General features: G+C 34.3%; 1 protein-coding gene across 2 annotated transcripts in view; it reads left to right on the forward strand.

The window, feature by feature from the left end:
• The first annotated feature begins 2,779 nt into the window (after positions 1-2,779).
• The window catches only part of Snu (ABC-type transporter snustorr), a 46,080-nt gene continuing 29,636 nt past the window's right edge, over positions 2,780-19,223 (forward strand). For both annotated transcript variants that reach the window (XM_070299216.1, XM_070299217.1), the window contains exons 1-2: positions 2,780-2,990; positions 8,094-8,355. In XM_070299216.1, coding sequence (XP_070155317.1) covers positions 8,255-8,355 — 101 coding nt within the window. In that variant the 5' untranslated portion in view covers positions 2,780-2,990; positions 8,094-8,254. The remainder of the gene's footprint in view (positions 2,991-8,093; positions 8,356-19,223) is intronic.

The raw sequence follows: 19,223 nt of genomic DNA on the forward strand, positions 1-19,223 counted from the left end.
TTTGTTACTTTTTACATATAAATTCATCATACTATTTATGTAAATTTTAGTTAATCGAGTATTTATACACAAAATAGATGACATTTGAAAATAAAATTTTATAATTGTAACTTTATTATAACTGCCACTGCTCTATATGTAACATACGATTCATTTTATATAATAAATCTGCAAGAGGCATGTTTATTGTGACCAATGCAATTTCTTGAAATTAAGTATATACTTGGCAACAGTAGTAATAAATTGCTGATATATTAAAAGCGCACGATATATTCTCGCCGTTCTCTCTCTCTAAATAAATTCAGCTACGTACGAAAAATTAATTGTGCAGTTGTAAATTAGCCATTTTTTTTTTTTTTTTTTAATACACGAGAATTTATTGCACCTTTAGCAAAATAAAATTCTTATTTAAATAAATCCTTCTCATGCAAATTCTTGTTTTTGTGTTCAGAATCACGGTCAACATGATTTGAAAACATCTAAATGATTTCAATACGAAATAATAATGAAGTTAACGTGTCAAAAATTAATTCATTGAATAATGAGAAATGAGAAAATTAGTTATGAGCATTCGCGGCTTGAAATAAATTTTCCACAATTTTTATTAAAAAAAAGAAGAAGCGTATTATTATTTTTCTTTCTTTCTTTTAGATGCGGAGGATAAATAGAAGCTCGGTCGCGGGTAATAAACAGCAAAAAGGTATATTAATTTGACGCAGCTTGTTTAAATAGATACTAGATGCTAATGAAGCAATATACACTTATGTTAGCTATGTGCAGATTTATCTCAGCGTCATCGTACACGAGTGGCGTGTACGATGACGCTGATCTTTTGTCGCTCGTGTATTCGGCCTGAAAACGGCCGTACATATGTATACGCGGAAGATCACGGGGTCATAGACGGTATACTTTCGTTCGTGGCACACATGCTCGGGATTAAACATGTATACGCGCACGTACGTATTTGTGCGTGCACGCGCGTGTATCTATATAGATATTGTTGATTCGAAACGAAAGCGGCTAATGTGACACACAGTGCGCATTCATGCGTACCTGTACCTGTATACGATCGAAAAGCAGGTTTCACACACGCTCGCGCGTATATACAAAACTTTAGCCGGTGCATACATATAAAAAACTGGTTATTCATACGTATGCGCTTATGTCGCCTTGAGCGGCGAGTTTTTATACGATTCGACCACCTTACACTTAGATCGAAACGTAGAATTCTACGTATAAGCATATATGAAATTTTATTCTGTTTTTCTTTCAATCTTATCCTTTTCCCGTCGCGTTAATGTCGCCTTAACTTTCTCACATCGCGTTATTATATTTGACTTGCATTTTCTAACAGATCTCTTGCTCTAGAATCGTGAATCTTGACACATTTTACGGTGATCTAGAAGTAATTTCTAAATCTTTCGTCCAAGTAAAAATTCTTGTCATTTTAAATATATATAACTTAGATATATTTAAATTTATAGTAATCGATAAAAAAATTATTAAATTTAAAGAAAAAAAAAACCATGGTGCCCCCTTCTCTTGTAGTCGATCAAGATACGCAAAAGAGTAAATTTAACAATTTTTATATTAAATAACTATGTAAAAAAAAAAACTGTCTTTTATATATATATATTATAGCTTATAAAACGTACATATAAGAGTACATTATTCTGCAACGGATAAAAAACGTGCGACCCTAACAGATTGACGTGATCAAAGATCGTTGCCTACAGCTATTGCGCGTGTCATATTAGCAGAATATAAATACGTATAAATATGCGTAGAAGTTTAATTTACCTAGAAATCATGAATAAATCATGAATAAATAAATGAAATGCGTGCAGCATGTAAAGAGTAATCGTAGTATTGCTCGAGAGGTGAACAAGAAAATACTTATATAATCATTTAAACACAGATCAAGATGTACTTATCTGGGTCACTAAGCATCCTTGACGATGTTTAACGTAGACGATGTGTAATAAAAGCGTAGTAACTTTGAGATTATTTATATATTGTAGACGAGAACAGTACACAATGAATTCAATATATATTAATTAATTATAGACTTGTTTACAAAATGATTTACGTAACTTTTTGCAACACTTAGCTGATGATTGTTAACGAAATTGTTACAAACAATATTTATTTTTAAACGATTACATTAATTCTGCATAAAATTCCTCTACCGATTTAAAATTCTACAATCGGCAGAGAGGATCTTCTTCCGTTTAACACGAAAGAGAAAGTACATGCGTGAGGTAAGATGAAAACTTGAAGAATTCGAATTCGAACCTGCGTCCAGGATAATCATAATATAATCATTTTCATCTTATGTGTCGCAAAAGTATCATGAGATTGAAGACGGACACCAAGATAGGCGCTCAGGAATTTTCCTTATTCTCTCGATCTCTTGATTCTTCGACAAGGCCATTTGTCCCTCGGTAATTTCCCTCAGTCATTGCCCTACAGAATCCGAACACACATTCCTATCCATAATCTTCTATGTATGCGTCTATGCGTGTGTCTATGTGCATGTATGTATATATGCGTGTGTATGTGTGTGTACGTATGTGTGTTTACATATGTGCGCAATGTGGCCGAGAGCCGGCTCTGTTTATGCTACATCAGGTGAATGCAACGGGAAAGACGATGTTGGACTGTTGGATACACCTTTCTCGCGTACGTACACGCGTGTATGCGTGTCTCTCGAGTAGTATGGTATGTTGGAGCCTGTTGCGCCCGTGCATGTTGCTGCTCAACCAACCGGACTTTGTTCGCTCAGTGCGAGAGACACGTTCAGACGGATCGGACGGTGACGAACGTGTATGTGTATTCGTCGCGATCGCGCAGAGGCTCCGGATCGTTCCTCTCATCGTGGTGCACGCCGAGGATCTCCCCCGCGCGAACTGTCAGAACGAGAGGACTAAAGGAAGCACGGAATTCGCGGAGTAGACTCAACATTTCCTCCCGCGATACTCCGAGAGAAGGTGCGAATATATGAAAATAGTGATAAGAGAGATGACATTTCTCGACGCGATAAAATCACTGTCAACCAATTTTTGACGTGCGATCTGATCGCGTTCCCCAATGTGATTAGACAGATTCATCGTCGCGTGAAAAATCGCGCTCCTTGACGTGAAAACCTGTTTCTGTTTTCTTAAGTTTATCGTGGCATTTAATTGCCTGAGATATTTTATTTTCTTCATTAAGATAAATGATGAAGATAATGAAATAAATTAATCAAACGCATACGAGTAACCAAACTGAATGCAATTGAAGAATGCGGTCAAAGTGGGGTAAAATGTTTAACGTTGAAAACTGAGAGTTACGCGAGGAATGAGAATAAATGTGAAACGACAGTCGGGAGAAAGTATGTGATGATGTGTTTAACGCTCGTATACATATTCTATATTATAAATTCAATTCTGTTAATATTAATCGAGATTAATTCACAAAAATTTAAAGAAGAAATCGCGCATATTTCCGATTACATTGTAAAGTAAAACAATACAATGCAAATTTTTCGGACGCGATTTTTCAAACTTGAGATGTAACATCCTTAAACCGAATCTTACTGGGTATAGGAAACCGCGATCGTATGGTACATGTATAAAATAAATATTTACTCGCGTTTCGTATTCGAGATATTTACTGAAGGAGAACATATGTTGGAAATTATTCTCTTGAAATGTCTATGAACGCTGTCTTAAGGAAGAGAGTTCTGATCCCAATTCGAATGCATTACACCGCACTTTCCTACTTTCATTGCTAACTGGAAGATATTAATCGCGAGAAGATGTCTTGAAGAGAGTGTAAAGGATAACTGAATTCCTGAAAAGAATTGTACGAATCTACGGGTTAAAAGATTTTAATCAGCACAAATAGATAAATATAGACGAATAACTTAATAATATACTTGATAAAAACAAATTTCTTTATATTGTATTATTAGAGAAATTAAATATCCTGACATAGATAGACAACTTTTAAGATTATTTTCAGAATCCGCATAAGAAAAAAAAATAAAAGAATTCACTATCGCTTAAAATTTGTTCAAAATATAGGCAAGTCAAATATAAACCGAACTTTTACCAAAACATTTTGTTCGATAAAAATATTTCCAACGTACGCCCAAGTCATTTTTCTACATAGTTTCCATTAACATCTAAGCACTTTTGCCACTAAACTGGCAATTTTTTTATTCTCGTTTCATAAAAAGTAATGGAACATATCTGAAGCTAATTGCACGGAAAAAATATTGCTCCTGCACGATAACGCCAGGCTTACACCGCCATCATAAGCCAAGAAATTGGCTCAACTGCACTGGACCACTATTGAACATCCCCCTATATAATCCCAATTTATCCCCGTATGATTATCATTTGTTTTAAAAGAGACGTTGGACAACGATTCGACTATAATGTGCTCAGATGTTAGTGGAAACTATGTAGAAAAATGATTTAGATAAGCGTCGGAAATATTTTCATCAAATAAACTGTTTTGGAAAAAAAGTTTGGTTTATATTTGATTTGCCTACGTATTAAGTTAGTTAATAGAATTAAACAAATTTAATTCATAATGATTAAATAATCTGTACATATTGCAAAGGTAACAGTATATGTACACATAATTATTATGTCTAACTATTGAGTAACGCAAAACAAGAAACTTGAATATATCTTGCTAATGAGTGGGAGACGTATTCCATATGTCTGGTCATCTATGAATAATTAGCTTGCACTATCTAATGTACAGCGTTATGTAACGTTTCAAAATTATAAAGATAAAATTATTACGACTATTAAATATCGATATTTTTTAGATTATGCAGTTTGTTTTTTTTTTTTTTTTTTTTACATATCTAACAATCCGCGATAGATATACTTTGATATGCCTACTTTTTTAATGTCTCTTATTTAACATTATTATAATTTATATACGCGACTGCGTAAACATGGATTTCATAACAAATTGATTGCCACGAAGAACAGATCCTTTATATAATATCAGATAATTGACATTAGAAAACAGATTTTATACATATAATAGGACACATGTGATAATTTTTTGTGATAATAATTTACCGGATCACGCGATAAGAAATGCGTTACGAAATATTTAGTTATGCCTACGTTATACGATGACTTTCATACGTGATTTATTTATTAATCGCGTGTTAACAGATTGTAGTCTAATTATTCACGACAACGTGTCCCACCGAATCGCGTGATGTGAATAATTCATTCATTCTAACAGCACGTGCGATCATTCTTCTACGATTGCACACGTTGCACTTCCCACTTGCACAATGCGCGAAGCCGAGTGGCAGCTTGCGGTCCATCTTATACATATAAGTATCATCGTGTGCAATGAGAAAAAAGCCGCATCTAAAAAATTAACATTTTTAAATTGAGCGTCTTAAAGAAGAACTTTAGTTCACTTTTCAAGGTAAAACCCTGTCGTTCAGACGCGTATAACGTCAAAATCATGAATTATTTATACGACTTGAATAATGTATGTCATAATAGCAAAGTGGTTCAAAGAAATCATTACAATTTATAGGAAAGATTTATTTTATTAAATGAAAAAAAAAAAAATTGTGCGAGCGAGCACGCGGATAGTGGTTGTCACATTTTCGTGCGATTCGAGCTTCTATTCGTTTAGAAATATCCATTGTGCCGTGCGGTTTTGCGGTAATGGGATTTCATTTTCCGATATCGCGTTTCTTAACCACACCTAGATATTTAGCGCGTCTCCAAGCATTAATATTATATTGTATATTAATATATTGTATATTAATTACAATCATAGAGAGACGCGGGATATTTTCATATCAGAGGCGGTCGATCCTTTTAAAATATTTTATAGCAATCCGAAAAAAAAGAATATTCTATATCGTTATAATATAAACAAACACAGACATAGTAAAAATTAACAAAGTATTTTCTACAATGTTTACAATGTTTTGATATAAGGACTAGATGAAGAGAGAGAGGAAAAAATATTGTATGTACATCTAATAGCTTTCTCTTTCTCTCTCTCCCTCTTTGTCTTTCTCTTTCTTTCCGTTTCTGAAGCGCAAATTATTGAACTGGAAATAAAAGAATAATTTCTCACGTAAAGTGAAATTATTATATGTTTATTACATGTTTTGTATAAAATTGATAGAGAGATATGAGAGTGTTTTATTAAATAAGATCGTAGATCGCACAACGAAAACAAAGAAGTACACATATAATATGAAGGTACAAATCAAAAATCAAGACTATCTTCTTGACGGATATCCTCGGTAAGCGTATTTCGAGAAAGTCTCGAAGAAAGTCTTTGGCTCAAAATTCAGCTAAAGATGACAATCCTACTCTCATTGTTCGTTAATAATTCTTGCACTCTATAGCGGCGATATAACGGCTTGCGACTTCGCTTCTCGAAGGAAGATATGATCGAAATCACACATCGTTCGCGCATTTGTAGACAAGAGCTCCTTATCTTCGTACGCGACAGATCTTTCTTTCCGGCGCTCTCGCAAAACGGAAAATTATTTTCAGATAGAAACAAAATTCCCTTCGCAATATCTGTCGCCGCGAACGCGCGATTCCGCTGCTTTTGAGAGAGAAAGAGAAAGACACTGGGGTTCGTCAAGGTAAACGGGGCGCAGTGCTACAAAAACTTCTTACGACATTACAGATCCGGTCGTGCTGCGACGAAATATCGCAAGAATTTTTCTTCTTTTTTGCGATAGACAATCACGAAATATCCGATCGACAAAAAAAATTCATCTTATTTCACTTCTCCTCGAAATATCGCGATTAATCTTTTCTTCGTCTCATTTCGCTGGAATTTATCATGGGGTGCAGTAATACGTAAAGATGATTGAACACCGAAGCTATCGACTCTGCTGTTAATGAGATACATGCGGTAATGAATGAATCACTATACAGAGATAGGAGTCGTTTACACGCGTGTCGGCGTCGGATAACATTATAGTTGTGCGCCATTCATGTCGTAAAAATTATTGCGACACGTCACGCTACAATGTGCCACGTGAAGATATTTTTTTTACAATAGAACCGCTAATTAATCTTTTTACCGTTCAATCATGTCTACGATATCTCGATTACGCCGCTAGGATAAACGTTATAACAGTAACTGTCAAGTTTTGTCACTTGACCATTTCGATTACTTGAAATAGCCAATAGTCTTTGATTATTTTAATGCAACTATGATTTTCTATGATTGTAAAACTGTACTGTGTCTCTTCTCATTTACAGATGTTTATTTTTATTTTTAAGCAAAATGTCAAGTGGAAGGATTATCGAATAATTACACATAAGCCCCACTTTATATATATATATATATTTTTTTTTTCATCTTTACAACGATGATAAAATGTTGTAACGCTAGTGTTGTCTTATATCGGCGATCTGAAAACGTTCTCTTTACTTGGTAACGGTACGCGATTAAGTAACATCCATAAACGAACTGGAACACACGTTCGCGATCTCTTACTTTCGGTTGCCGAGCGCTCAATCGTATACTCTCGCTACTGCATCGTGTATTTGCTCCTACCATAACGACCGAGATATATCTTAACGAGTCAAGTAAAATGATCGTTATTCCTAGTAAAATGGCACGGCCGCATTTTCTATTCTACTGGCCGACAGATTGTTATATACTACGCTTTCTTCCTAATGACCTCGAGCGTGCACAACTTTGCGCGATCGCGATGAAGTCGCGTTTAAAGTTTCACTTTTCGCTATTGTTATGAATGAACTCGTTAAAGAGTAATTTTGTGATAATTTTCCGCGATAGAGAAAAATCAACCGTAGTTTTCACCGGAGTTTGTGACACGCGTATCAGCAGCGAGATCATATACATTTTCATGCAAAGATATTTAAAATCAAACGCCAAAAATTGGTACCGTTCGCATAAAATTTTCGCTGACGATAAGAAAAGATTCATTTCGATTACGGACAGAAGAGGTATTATATTTCGAATGCGCGAGACGAAAGTAAAATTTCACTTGATTATTCAGTAGCATCGCGTTATCGCTCTTACAATAGGAAGCCTCCAATAATCTGTTTAACTTTCAGCGCGTCGATCGTGCCGGGTGACGTGTTTTTAAGTGGAAACAAAAGATGCACCGTCGTTGTTGAATCAGCAATCGCACTCTTTCGCGCGTGATTACCCGCGAGAAATCTCAGGCCGCTTCAAGGCCTCGCACGCCAAAGTGAAGCACAGAAATTTGCACAAGATGGAATCGTTCGCGATGGACAACAAGGGATACCGTGAAGAGGAGTGGGAGCGACGGGCGAAGATAAAGAGGATGTTCAGCTGGAGCGACGGACTTCCCGGGTGAGTCTCGATTATTCATACAATAACGGGATTCCGGAAAAAAAATCTCTCTCAGACATCTCTTATATATCGCAATTATTTCACTTTTTAAACTAGAAAGTTTTAAGTAAATACACGCGTATGTGAAACTGTGTGAAAATCAAAAGTGCTCGGTATTTTTAGAAGCGAATTCTCTCGCTGGCTATCTCCGGCAGATTTCTTCTCACATACGTAGAGATTATGCTCCGGAGAAACTTACAAATTTACTTATACGCAACACACGCGAGTGTCGGCATTATCGATTTTCCTTTTTTCGAGAGCGGCTAATTATACATCGAAATTTATGTATATCTACGCCGGGATGCACACAGTGTCTTATGGTCCAGTGAAACTTTTCTCGACGGATTTCTACAAGAGCTCCTAGCGCCTGCTTAACGTATAACATAATCGTCAGGAATTTTCGATTGCGTGATATTTCGATGGATTATATGCGCATTTTACATATGCACTCACAGCATCGCGCAAGGTAAAGAGCAAAGTAAGCAGGAGCAAGGACTGTTTCTCTCTAACGCACGACGTATAAGGCTTTTGTAATACGTCGTGAGAACATTGGATTTACGAAGAATTCGCAAATTCTTCTTGACTACTGATGATTGTTTTATGATAAGTAGCTATGGAAGACAGACAAATTCTTACACGAACATCGAGCGGTAGATGTTTGTTGTCGCTGAATCTCCATACAATCATCGCATCTTGTTTCGCGTATGGCAAACGTAAATTTTAATTTAGTAATCTTCATTTATAAAAAATTCTCAGCTTTCATTCTGTAATTTGTAATATTTTTATAATACCGTTCTTTTTTTTTTTTTAAGAGAAAAATACGATCGCGCGATGGATTCCGTGAATTATTCGAAGACGCGAGTTTTAGGTCAATCCGCGTAATAACATGCGCTCGAAGCGCATTATTTTTACGAACGCAATTTTCGTATAGAGAGGAAATTACGCACAAATTACTCGGCAACTTACTTCGACGGGGCCGAGTTAGCGATCGTGCGTGAAAGTGGCCGGCAATGGCCGGCAAGAGACCAGAGTACGCGCTTTGCTTGACTGCAGCATTATACAGTGAAAGGACAAACGCAAGCAAATGCACGCACGATCGTACGTAACGCATCCTCGTTTTTTTGGGACGCGATTTGGCGATAAGAATTTTTTTTCCCTTTGAAAATGTCTATTTCTAAATAAGAACAAAAATATAAAAAAATACGATGTGAGATAAAATAATATAAATAAAATTACGAAGAAAGTTAAATTTTTAGACAGAATATGCATAAATAAATCGATAGAATAAGAAATAAATATACATAGAAAGAAAGAAATCAGGAGATAAATACGTAAATAAATTTTTAAGTACAACAGAAAAAGATATAAAGCGATTAATTTAAAGTCAAAATTACTGTATTAATTTATAATGGCCTGTTTCTCTTAAACGCTTGTAATATTACTAAAAATAAAAATTGTATATAATATATATAATAATTTATAAATGAAACCTCTACTCTCTTAATTACGAATAGTTGCATGAAAATCCGAAAAGATTATTAAAGGTAAAGGCGTTTGGCAAACAATATTTTATATGTCTCGTAACATGTTTTATATCATTCCATAATCTTACAATATATATCATCAAGAGACTAAAAAACACGGCACTGAACTCGACATGCATGATTCAAGACCCGACGACCCGATACAATCAACAGGCTTTAAATGTCTAGCTATTTTAAATGTCATCCGGAGTACGATATCACAATAAATATTCGCTTGAATTGGAATTTTCAAACACCAGTTGTTTTCGTTTGATAAAGATCTGGAATTATTTATTTTATACAAAAAAAAAAAAAAAAAAAATATTAAATTAAAGTCTCTATTTTTTAAGCCAAAGTCTTTTTTAATGTTTTTCTAATTTTTGTTAAACTCCTCGACTAAATTAATATAAACTTTCTTTTTTTAGAAAATACAAATCTAATTTAGTCTCCGAAATTTTACGAAAACGAAAGTACATTGCCGAGTTTGAAAGGCATATGCTTTGCATACTAGAGTAATTAACGCACGATAATCGTTGTCAGCGATCGATATAAAGATTGCGCGATTGCTTATCCGCACAGGTTAACCTTTCAAGTTAATGCGTTTCTGTTAGATATTTCTTCCAAGAGATGGCACTACAACTTCTTCTCCTCGACCAGAGAGAAGATATAATAGAGGGCGGGAGTCAGCTAAAAGAGTATCAGGCAATTAGAAAGAGACGTGGTCAAGTGATCTGGCTGTCCTTGTATGTTAGCGCATGCGCAGAGCATACAGAGTCCGGAGAGTACATTAGCATAGTAAAAAATATTATAAAGTTATATTTTAAAGAAAATTATAATACAGATTTTTAATCGCAATTTTCTAATCGTCTGATGTTTCCACTTACACGATTACCTATGGCTCCCGTCCTCTATTCTATTATATCTTCTCTCCGTCCTCGACCACGAAGTGTCAAATTATTGTAGTATGAACATTTTTCTTGTTTCGCAAATGCCTTGTGTTAAGAAATAATTAACTTATTTGTCGATGCTGCAAAAATGCAAACGTCACATCGATGATACCATATTTAACCGCAATATTTTTTTCTTTTTATAATTTTATTAAAATTTTTTACGATTGTGCCAATATATATATTTGTAGATTCGTGAATAAACTTACGAATTCTAGGAGAAAATATTGTGGAGATTATGAATACTGTTGCAAATTTTTAGTTTCCAAATTTCTCGGTCAAGTAAATTTCGAGCAATATTTCCATAAATTAAAATCGATTTGAAATGATCAAATAAGAATTTCGTTATCTCTTGCCATTTTGGAAATTAATTCGCAAAAGCCTTTTTCAAAAAATGATCTTTTTGAAAATATCCAAGAAAAGCAGCATTATAGATGTCAAAAAGAAACTGTTCTCAAAATATTTTACAAATACATACACGGATATATATTTATTTATTATTTTTCTGCTTTCTTAATCTTCATATGTTAAAGTAAACATTTTAATCGCACAAACATGTTCTTATAAGCTTCCATCGACGATAAGGAAATTGATTATAATTATTGGGCGAAGGCCGCGATCTTTTCGCTTAATATTCATAAATGCTTTATTTTTTTCAATAAAAAAGATTGTTGCGCGGTCATTATTCAAGTTCAAAGAGTTCAAAATATGTCATCGAGATATCTGTTGAACGTAATCGAGTGATGTTATTACAGTCTATAACGATTTGAAACGCTTTTTGTAATCGCGTCTGATGTCGACGAGAAGTCAAATCTTTATAAAATATAGACATAAAAACTAATTAATAATATATAATCAGATCTGTACATGTGTTAATACACGTATGTACAAAAAATAGTATGGATATACAAATAAGTAAATCGAAGATTGATTTGATTGGAATGTGATCCTTCGCAAAATGTAAAGATACTCCTGAAATACTCCTGTAGAGATAATTAACAGATATCTCTCTTAGAGAGTTTATTGAACTTTTATCCAATAACAACTAGAGCAACATTGAAGAATACACATTTCCTCGAAGAAATATATTTCTGAATAAAATCTTTCTGGTATAATATATTTTTCTCATAATTTAGATAGATAATTATTCCTTAATTAAAACTTGATTGGAATTTGACAATGTGTGTTTTGAAATCTTTATTAATATTTGATGATAATTTTTTAATTCTTTTTTTCTTTTTCGTCTATTTTCTTTCATTTTCGTATTGTTTATAAAATCGCATAGTAAATTTTTTTCAAATTTAGAATTTTTTTATCTTTATAATTAATATTTATTGAAGAGGCAATATATGTATATACATAATATTTTTTATCGTATCTATGTAAATTTTATCAAATTAATTCCGAATTATACGAAAGAAACAAGACATCATCTGCAAAATCTAGTAAAAACAATTTGTATGTATCTTTTTTATGCTGCTTGTATCTGATATTAAACATGACATCATGTATCTCGAATGAGCACGTGCACGTGTAAATGGCATTAAAGATCGTTAAAGCCGTCCTCCAAATATCATACCGATGACTCTAATAATGTGTATATCTCAATACTAATAAATAATTTTATTACATATTATAAAGATAAACATGTCAAAAATTTTTTTTTTAATTAATTGTAAAAATATTGTGAAGGTCTTAAAAATGTGACGGATAACTTATATAACCCACGATTCGTTTTCATTTTATTAATTATCTAAAAATGGTATATAATTATAGCGCGTGTACGCGATGCATCAAATATTTTTTATAAACTCTGTAAATTTAAAACAAACGTACATTCTAGTAAAGTTTAATATTTAAAACAGTTATAAATAGAACACAATACAATTATATTTCGCATCACGTATAGCACGTTTAACTGCAGCTACATTATGCAGGATGTATCATAGTTTATTGGCACTTCCTTCATTTATTATATTTTTAGATTCTTTGACCATTCAAGTCTCTATTTGGTTAACAAAGATATTGCGCAGCTAAAATATCTTAATAATTTAATTTAATTTAAAGCAAATCCGTATAAATTAGCTTGATAATAACGTCTGATGATTCAACTGTCGTTCTTATCGCTAATTTTTTCTTTTATGCAAAATTTATTTTAAAACTTATTTTCCGGATGCAATTATAACAAAATTAGACTTGGACTTAACCCGTTATACTCGGAGGATACAAATAACGTCGCGCTCAGTTAAAGAATATATTGCCAAATAAATATTTGTAGTTGTAGTTAAGAGATCGAGTTTTGGCGACGCGCGAAAAGAAGAAAAAATCTGTGTCTTCTCTAGCGAGCTGAGGCTAATGGGTTACTATCTTCAAAAGACGGGCGTTTATTTATCCAACTAATTGCCGGTCAGCAGTAATGCCTGACCTGTTGACATGACACCTAATGACGTAGCACGAGGTATGCCGGTTCGAAGATTACGCACGCATATGAATCCGATGATGAAGATATTCATCTTTCACGTATTTGTTTAACGAGCATCGGCACCGCGTATCTTCAACGCGAACGAAATCCGCCGGAACAGTTTGAAACGTTTGCGATCTTATCGCGAGTTTCTCTTTTTTCTTCATATTCTTTGAAGATCATTATAAACTTGGCGGACACACGATTATAAATCGATAACAGAACGATATGTTTTTATCGCCAAGTTTTGCGACCATTGAGTTAAAGAATTTCTACGCATTCTTACTCGTACAAAAATACAAATATTATAATCTTTACACACGCGTCGATGATAATTACAGTCTAAACATTCTTGTATTTTTGCATATTTTTAAAAGCAACAGTGTATGCACTCTAGAGTATATTTCATCAAGTTTCTACACAGTGTAAGAAGAAACAAGATTTACGCGCGGTCCGGAAAAAAAAAAAATTTTAAACTTGGGTGTTTTTTTCTTTATTTAAAAAACTCGTCGCTTCATAAATATGTCGATCTTATTTAATTATGGACGTAGATATATTAAACACGTTATTACGTGAGTATTCGCAGAGAAGTTTCTCTTACTCCGTTATGTCACATGTATCATTAATGCTGCGTCACTGAAAGACTGAAAAATCTCGCAGTTAGATCGTGCATCGCGAACACGGGATATTTCAGCTTCAGACTCGGGAGATACGCGGGGGGAACGGAATTCCCGTATGTCCGAATATTGATACGGCATACTCTCGTCGGACGTCTGATCGCTCTTCCTGGGATTTACGTAATCCAGCGGTAGCTGGACTGACCGCTTTCACGTCCACGCCGATATCTTCGTTTAGTGATCTGGTTAGTCGATAATCCCCATGATATTCTCTTATTTATTAAACACCCGATTGTTATAACATATGAGTCACGTTCTTATAAAACGCGACAAAGAATCCATCGATCCCTTTCAATTGAAGCACTCTAGAATCGTGATTTTTGCGAATAAATAAATAATAAATATGCAACTGACACATGATAAAAAATCGATAAAAAATTAATCGATAAAATTATTATTATATAAAATTCGAAGAAAAAAGGATTGGTTATTTAAAGAAGGAGTTCGAAACATACAAGCACAGGTCAAGGCTGTTCGATGTCGCATTACGGATGTATCACGTATCCTCCGAATCAGTCTCGCGAAGATCGTTTAAGTCTTCGTCGATGATCATAATGAGAATCGCGTGCTGTCGCTTGACCCGATAGTCATCGAATGCATGAGCGCCGAAGCGAAGACTTTCGCTTTTGCGCGAATGGATTTACGATGGCATAGAGATATCTGAAGACTCTCGGACCTTGATGACACGGATTCAGATAAATATTTAGCAAACTTTTTTCTGTTTTAAACTTTTGAACGTTTAAATATATATATAATTAATCGCAATGTTTCGCCACTTAATTATTTGAAGACGTTATCCGTCCAAATAAGCATCGGAAAATGCAGATTATTACGTAAATATTTTTACATATTTTTAAAATTAATGATATTATTAATTGTTTATTATATAATGCGTTTATTGAGAGAAAGAAATACTTGCCTCGGTGACGTGCGAAAACATTCGCTTTCGGTACGTCTTACCGAACGTTCATAAATTTCAACTGGGAAACAAAATGTGTATGTACGTTCAACACACGGAAGAACGTTTTTAAGTCTCAACTGCATTTATGGCGTAATTTATGGGTAATTTAACGAGTCACATTGCGCCATCGAGTTACTTTTATATCGCGAATGGGACCTTTATACTAATGCTGTCCAATGTTTGAACACGTTTAGCTCCTGTGCAAAAAAAAAAAACGTACAAAAACATATGCATTTACATGCGTTTTCCTTCTTATTGACAGACGAATGAAGTGAATGAAGAGTATAAAATGAAGAAGAATTTCTGACCTTCGTGAAGAATTCACACATTTCGCATAACTTTCCCAACTTCTGGAACCTCCTCCGGAAATGAAACTCTCATATTTTTTTCTTAAAACGGACGAATCTTTCGATTCTTTCGGCGATCGAAATTAATCGATTATTATACAACGGCGATTGTACAAGATTGATGCGATTAACAAGAGTGTAAATCTTATCAATGGATACCGTCGAGGGATTGCGAACATGTAGAAATCAATGGTATCGTTCATTGCCTCAGGGTCGAAAATATCGAAACAGCGTACATATTTACGAGAGACTGCCGCGCGAAACGCTTTCACTATTCGACTTGGCTCGGTTTAACGTTTAAACGAAAATTCCAAACGCTGTCAAACGAGACATCCGCCTTCGGATTCTCGTTCCAATTCACTTTCGGTTTCGAGACGTAACTAGCACCTGTATACAATCCGTTCTCTTATTCTTTTTAACAATTATTGTAAGATAATTATAATTACAATATCTTTGAATTCTGTGTCTCCCCTACCCCTTACTTAATACATCAAAACAGAGAACAAATTTTCATAGCGATTCCAAAAAGCAAACGTTTTTTTATTCTATACAAATGCAAACTTTATAGGATATATTTTACCTTGTGCGGAGAATAATTAAAAGCGATCAAAAATACGATCCATATCGCATTCAATAGAGAAACGCATTGATATGCTAATCAGCGATACTGACAACAATTTCCTTAGAGGCTCATGCGAGACGAAGATTAATAATTTAACGCGAACGTATAACCGATCACTCTATTTCAAAAAGAGAAAATTCGAACGAGATGTGAATTTTACGAAGGCGCACCTACCCTCATGCGAGACACCGTTGCGAATTCGCGATTGCGAACTATGGTCCAGCGTATGCATATTTCAATACGTGCTACGCAACCGGAAGTTCTCGCGGCTTTACAAATTTCTCGCTGAAATATTGCCAGAATTGGGGACAATCGTGCGACTTCCTTCGTTGCAGAGTCTGCGAAATACGCTTAATGCGTGTTATTTCGTATGCACAGCTGGCCGTTTGGAAATCCACGCGATAGCCGGCAATCGATACGTCCTTGTGCATATATATAATTATTAATCCATCTACAAGAAAAGAAATGACAGGCGAATGTTCTGTAACGGCCGCAATTTTCTTGTTTACGTCTACGCGATCTCTTAAGATACAAATTTACAATAACATTTTTGTTCTCTTACACAAAAAGAGAGATTGAGAGATAAAATTGAAGATTGATTTGTTTTGCACTCTTGTACAAGTTACATAAAATTTAAATGTGAAATTTATATGTGAATTATTTTATGAAAACAGAATGCGGTTCGAGAAAAATCTCAGAGGAAAAACATCTATCTCATCTAAAAATAGCTGTGAAAGATTTTATATCTTTTAGTATTTTTACAATCCACGAGGATTTTAATCGTAAACTCTAATTTATGTAACGAGATAAAATTGCGATACTTGTGACCCACGATATAATGTCAGTCACGTGTCCAAGAGCGATACTAACGGTAATCGTGTAAATTTCGTATATATAGGTCACGATGCGCGCAATCCAATTTTCGACAACATGAAAGATAAAAAGTAAGATCCATAACACCCTCTTATTTAATCAGGTTCGCGTTACGTCAGGTGCTGTAGCTACGTTGCGCAATGCTGGGGAAAGTGCAGACCGCGTCTTGACCACTACTATCGTGTAGTCGCTACTTCATGACCTGAAATAAAATTGTCGATGCGAGAACAATCAAGTTTGAATGACTCAGATGAATGATTTTCGTCACGAATAAAAAAAATCAACGCGTGAAGAAACACTTTGTTCTATATCCTTGTCCATTCAATTAACATATATGTTTGCGTGTACAAAAATTAATTGACTAATGTAAAATTTAATTGCTTTATGTTGCATTGCAATTTGCAATTTTTTAGAAGACGTGTTTCTTAAAGAAAGACAGAGAGAGAGAGAGAGAGAGAGAAAGGACGCAAAAAAATTCGTAACGCATAATTGATATGTCATTGAATATCAAATATAATAAGTTAGTTTGATAAATACATACAGTAATGTTTATAAATTAGTTTCTGTTTTATATTTTGTCGCTTATGTACTTCTGGTTCTACAAATTGGATGATATTACTACATTAAATATTATATAATAATTTAATCGCGGTTTATTTTAGCAACATAATCAAAATAAAAAAACCAATTAAAATAACTTGGAATAAAATAAAATGACAAATAATTTTTATAAGGTATTTTCTCTGTGTATTAATTTTTTTATAATTCGCCGTACCGTTTATCTTTGACTTCAGCTTCCGACAGATGTATACGGAGATATGTATTTGCGTACGTTAAGCGCACATAGAGAAAGTCATGATAATCCCCGCATGTACTAGGAGAAATAATTATTTACAAAGGCGAAACGATAATCGCCGTGAAGGATGATACAGCTATTTCAAGACCACCGAAAGTTTCCTTTAGCAATGTTCCGATATTCGTATTGAATCGCCGAGATAGGATTTTGTAATAATATGACGCGCGATGTTTCCTTCACCTCGGGAACTCGACCGCTTAACAAAAAATTGCTTAAATACTTATAGATAGAGATGACGCATCCCACGAATCTTATGGAGGGTAAATTATTTTCATTATAATACGATAGAATTTTTTTATTTTAATTTCTTAAATCTACAGAGGAAGAGAAGAATACCGAGGGCAGATTACATGAGAAGGCGTTCAAGAAGAGATATCGCATAGTTAATTATTTCGCCTTATTGATCATTAATGTAAGATACGCGATGGAAATTCACCGGCGATTTATGTTACAATATGTGACGCATAAGATGCTGACGCGCGTAAAAAAGATTCTTCTCCATTTATTCATGATATATTTTAACGCCCGACAGATTTCGCGACGCCGTGGTCGTCTCATCGCTTTGTTATCCAGATTTTATAACGAGCTTGGGGAATATTAATCGCAGCGTACACAACCGCAAGATTTAAGTAATTTCCACGGTCGTTAACCTTCTATCGCATTTCCTTGTTTCGCCGTTAAATGAATGAGTGGAGAATATTTTTCACGCCAACAGGAAGAAATTAGACTCTCCGTCTATCCATCAATTCTATCTCGTTTAGATTACATTAGCTTTTCTTATCTAATCAAACATAATCCATCTTGTACGAGAGTAATTTTGCATCAAATACTTTCTACGATATTTTATACGCAGCGTACGTAAATTATTATAAAAGAATTTTTCTCATAAGGAAATTAAAAATACAAATCTTTTTGTTAATTTTTAAGAATTTCTAAACATTTTTATAATCGGGAATGAATTAAATTATATTTATACCAACACACGCGTACATGTACTCGTTATATCGCATTCCTCGCTAAGCTCAAACATCAAGCGACATCGAGAGAATCTTCAGTGTCTTATTATCGACGATAACAATGACATAGCAAGGTGTTTTGCCAAATTAACTACCGGAAGCGATCAAACTGAGCGAACGAGCTCAGGAAGTCGGTAACTTGTGCCCTTGTCATTTGCAATTGGCTCGTTAATATCGCGCACTAAACGTCGTGATCACGTGTCGTTGAATTACTCGGCGAAGTGACTCGCTAAAATCGAGAATTGTAGGGTAATAAGGAATACCTGACCGCGAAAATAAGGACAAACGAGCGTATTTGTTTACGCTGACCAATTTACAATCATTGCTAGAAGATCGCTAATCGGCGATTAAATGAGGAATTGCAGGATGTACACGTATTAAAGATTGAAAACGGAAATTGAGCAATTGGATAAAAAAAAAAAAAAAAATTGCAGGCGCAAATTATGCGCAATTTGCAAAAAAATAATTTTACTTTTAAAAATAAATAGAGATAGAGAAAGAGAGAAGAGGAGAGATATCAAATCTTTGTCAGATAGTGTAATAAAT

Source organism: Polyergus mexicanus, unplaced genomic scaffold, assembly GCF_030449975.1.
Source record: "Polyergus mexicanus isolate NDT 795.1 unplaced genomic scaffold, iyPolMexi1.0 SCAF_7, whole genome shotgun sequence".
Taxonomy (NCBI): Eukaryota; Metazoa; Arthropoda; class Insecta; order Hymenoptera; family Formicidae; genus Polyergus; species Polyergus mexicanus.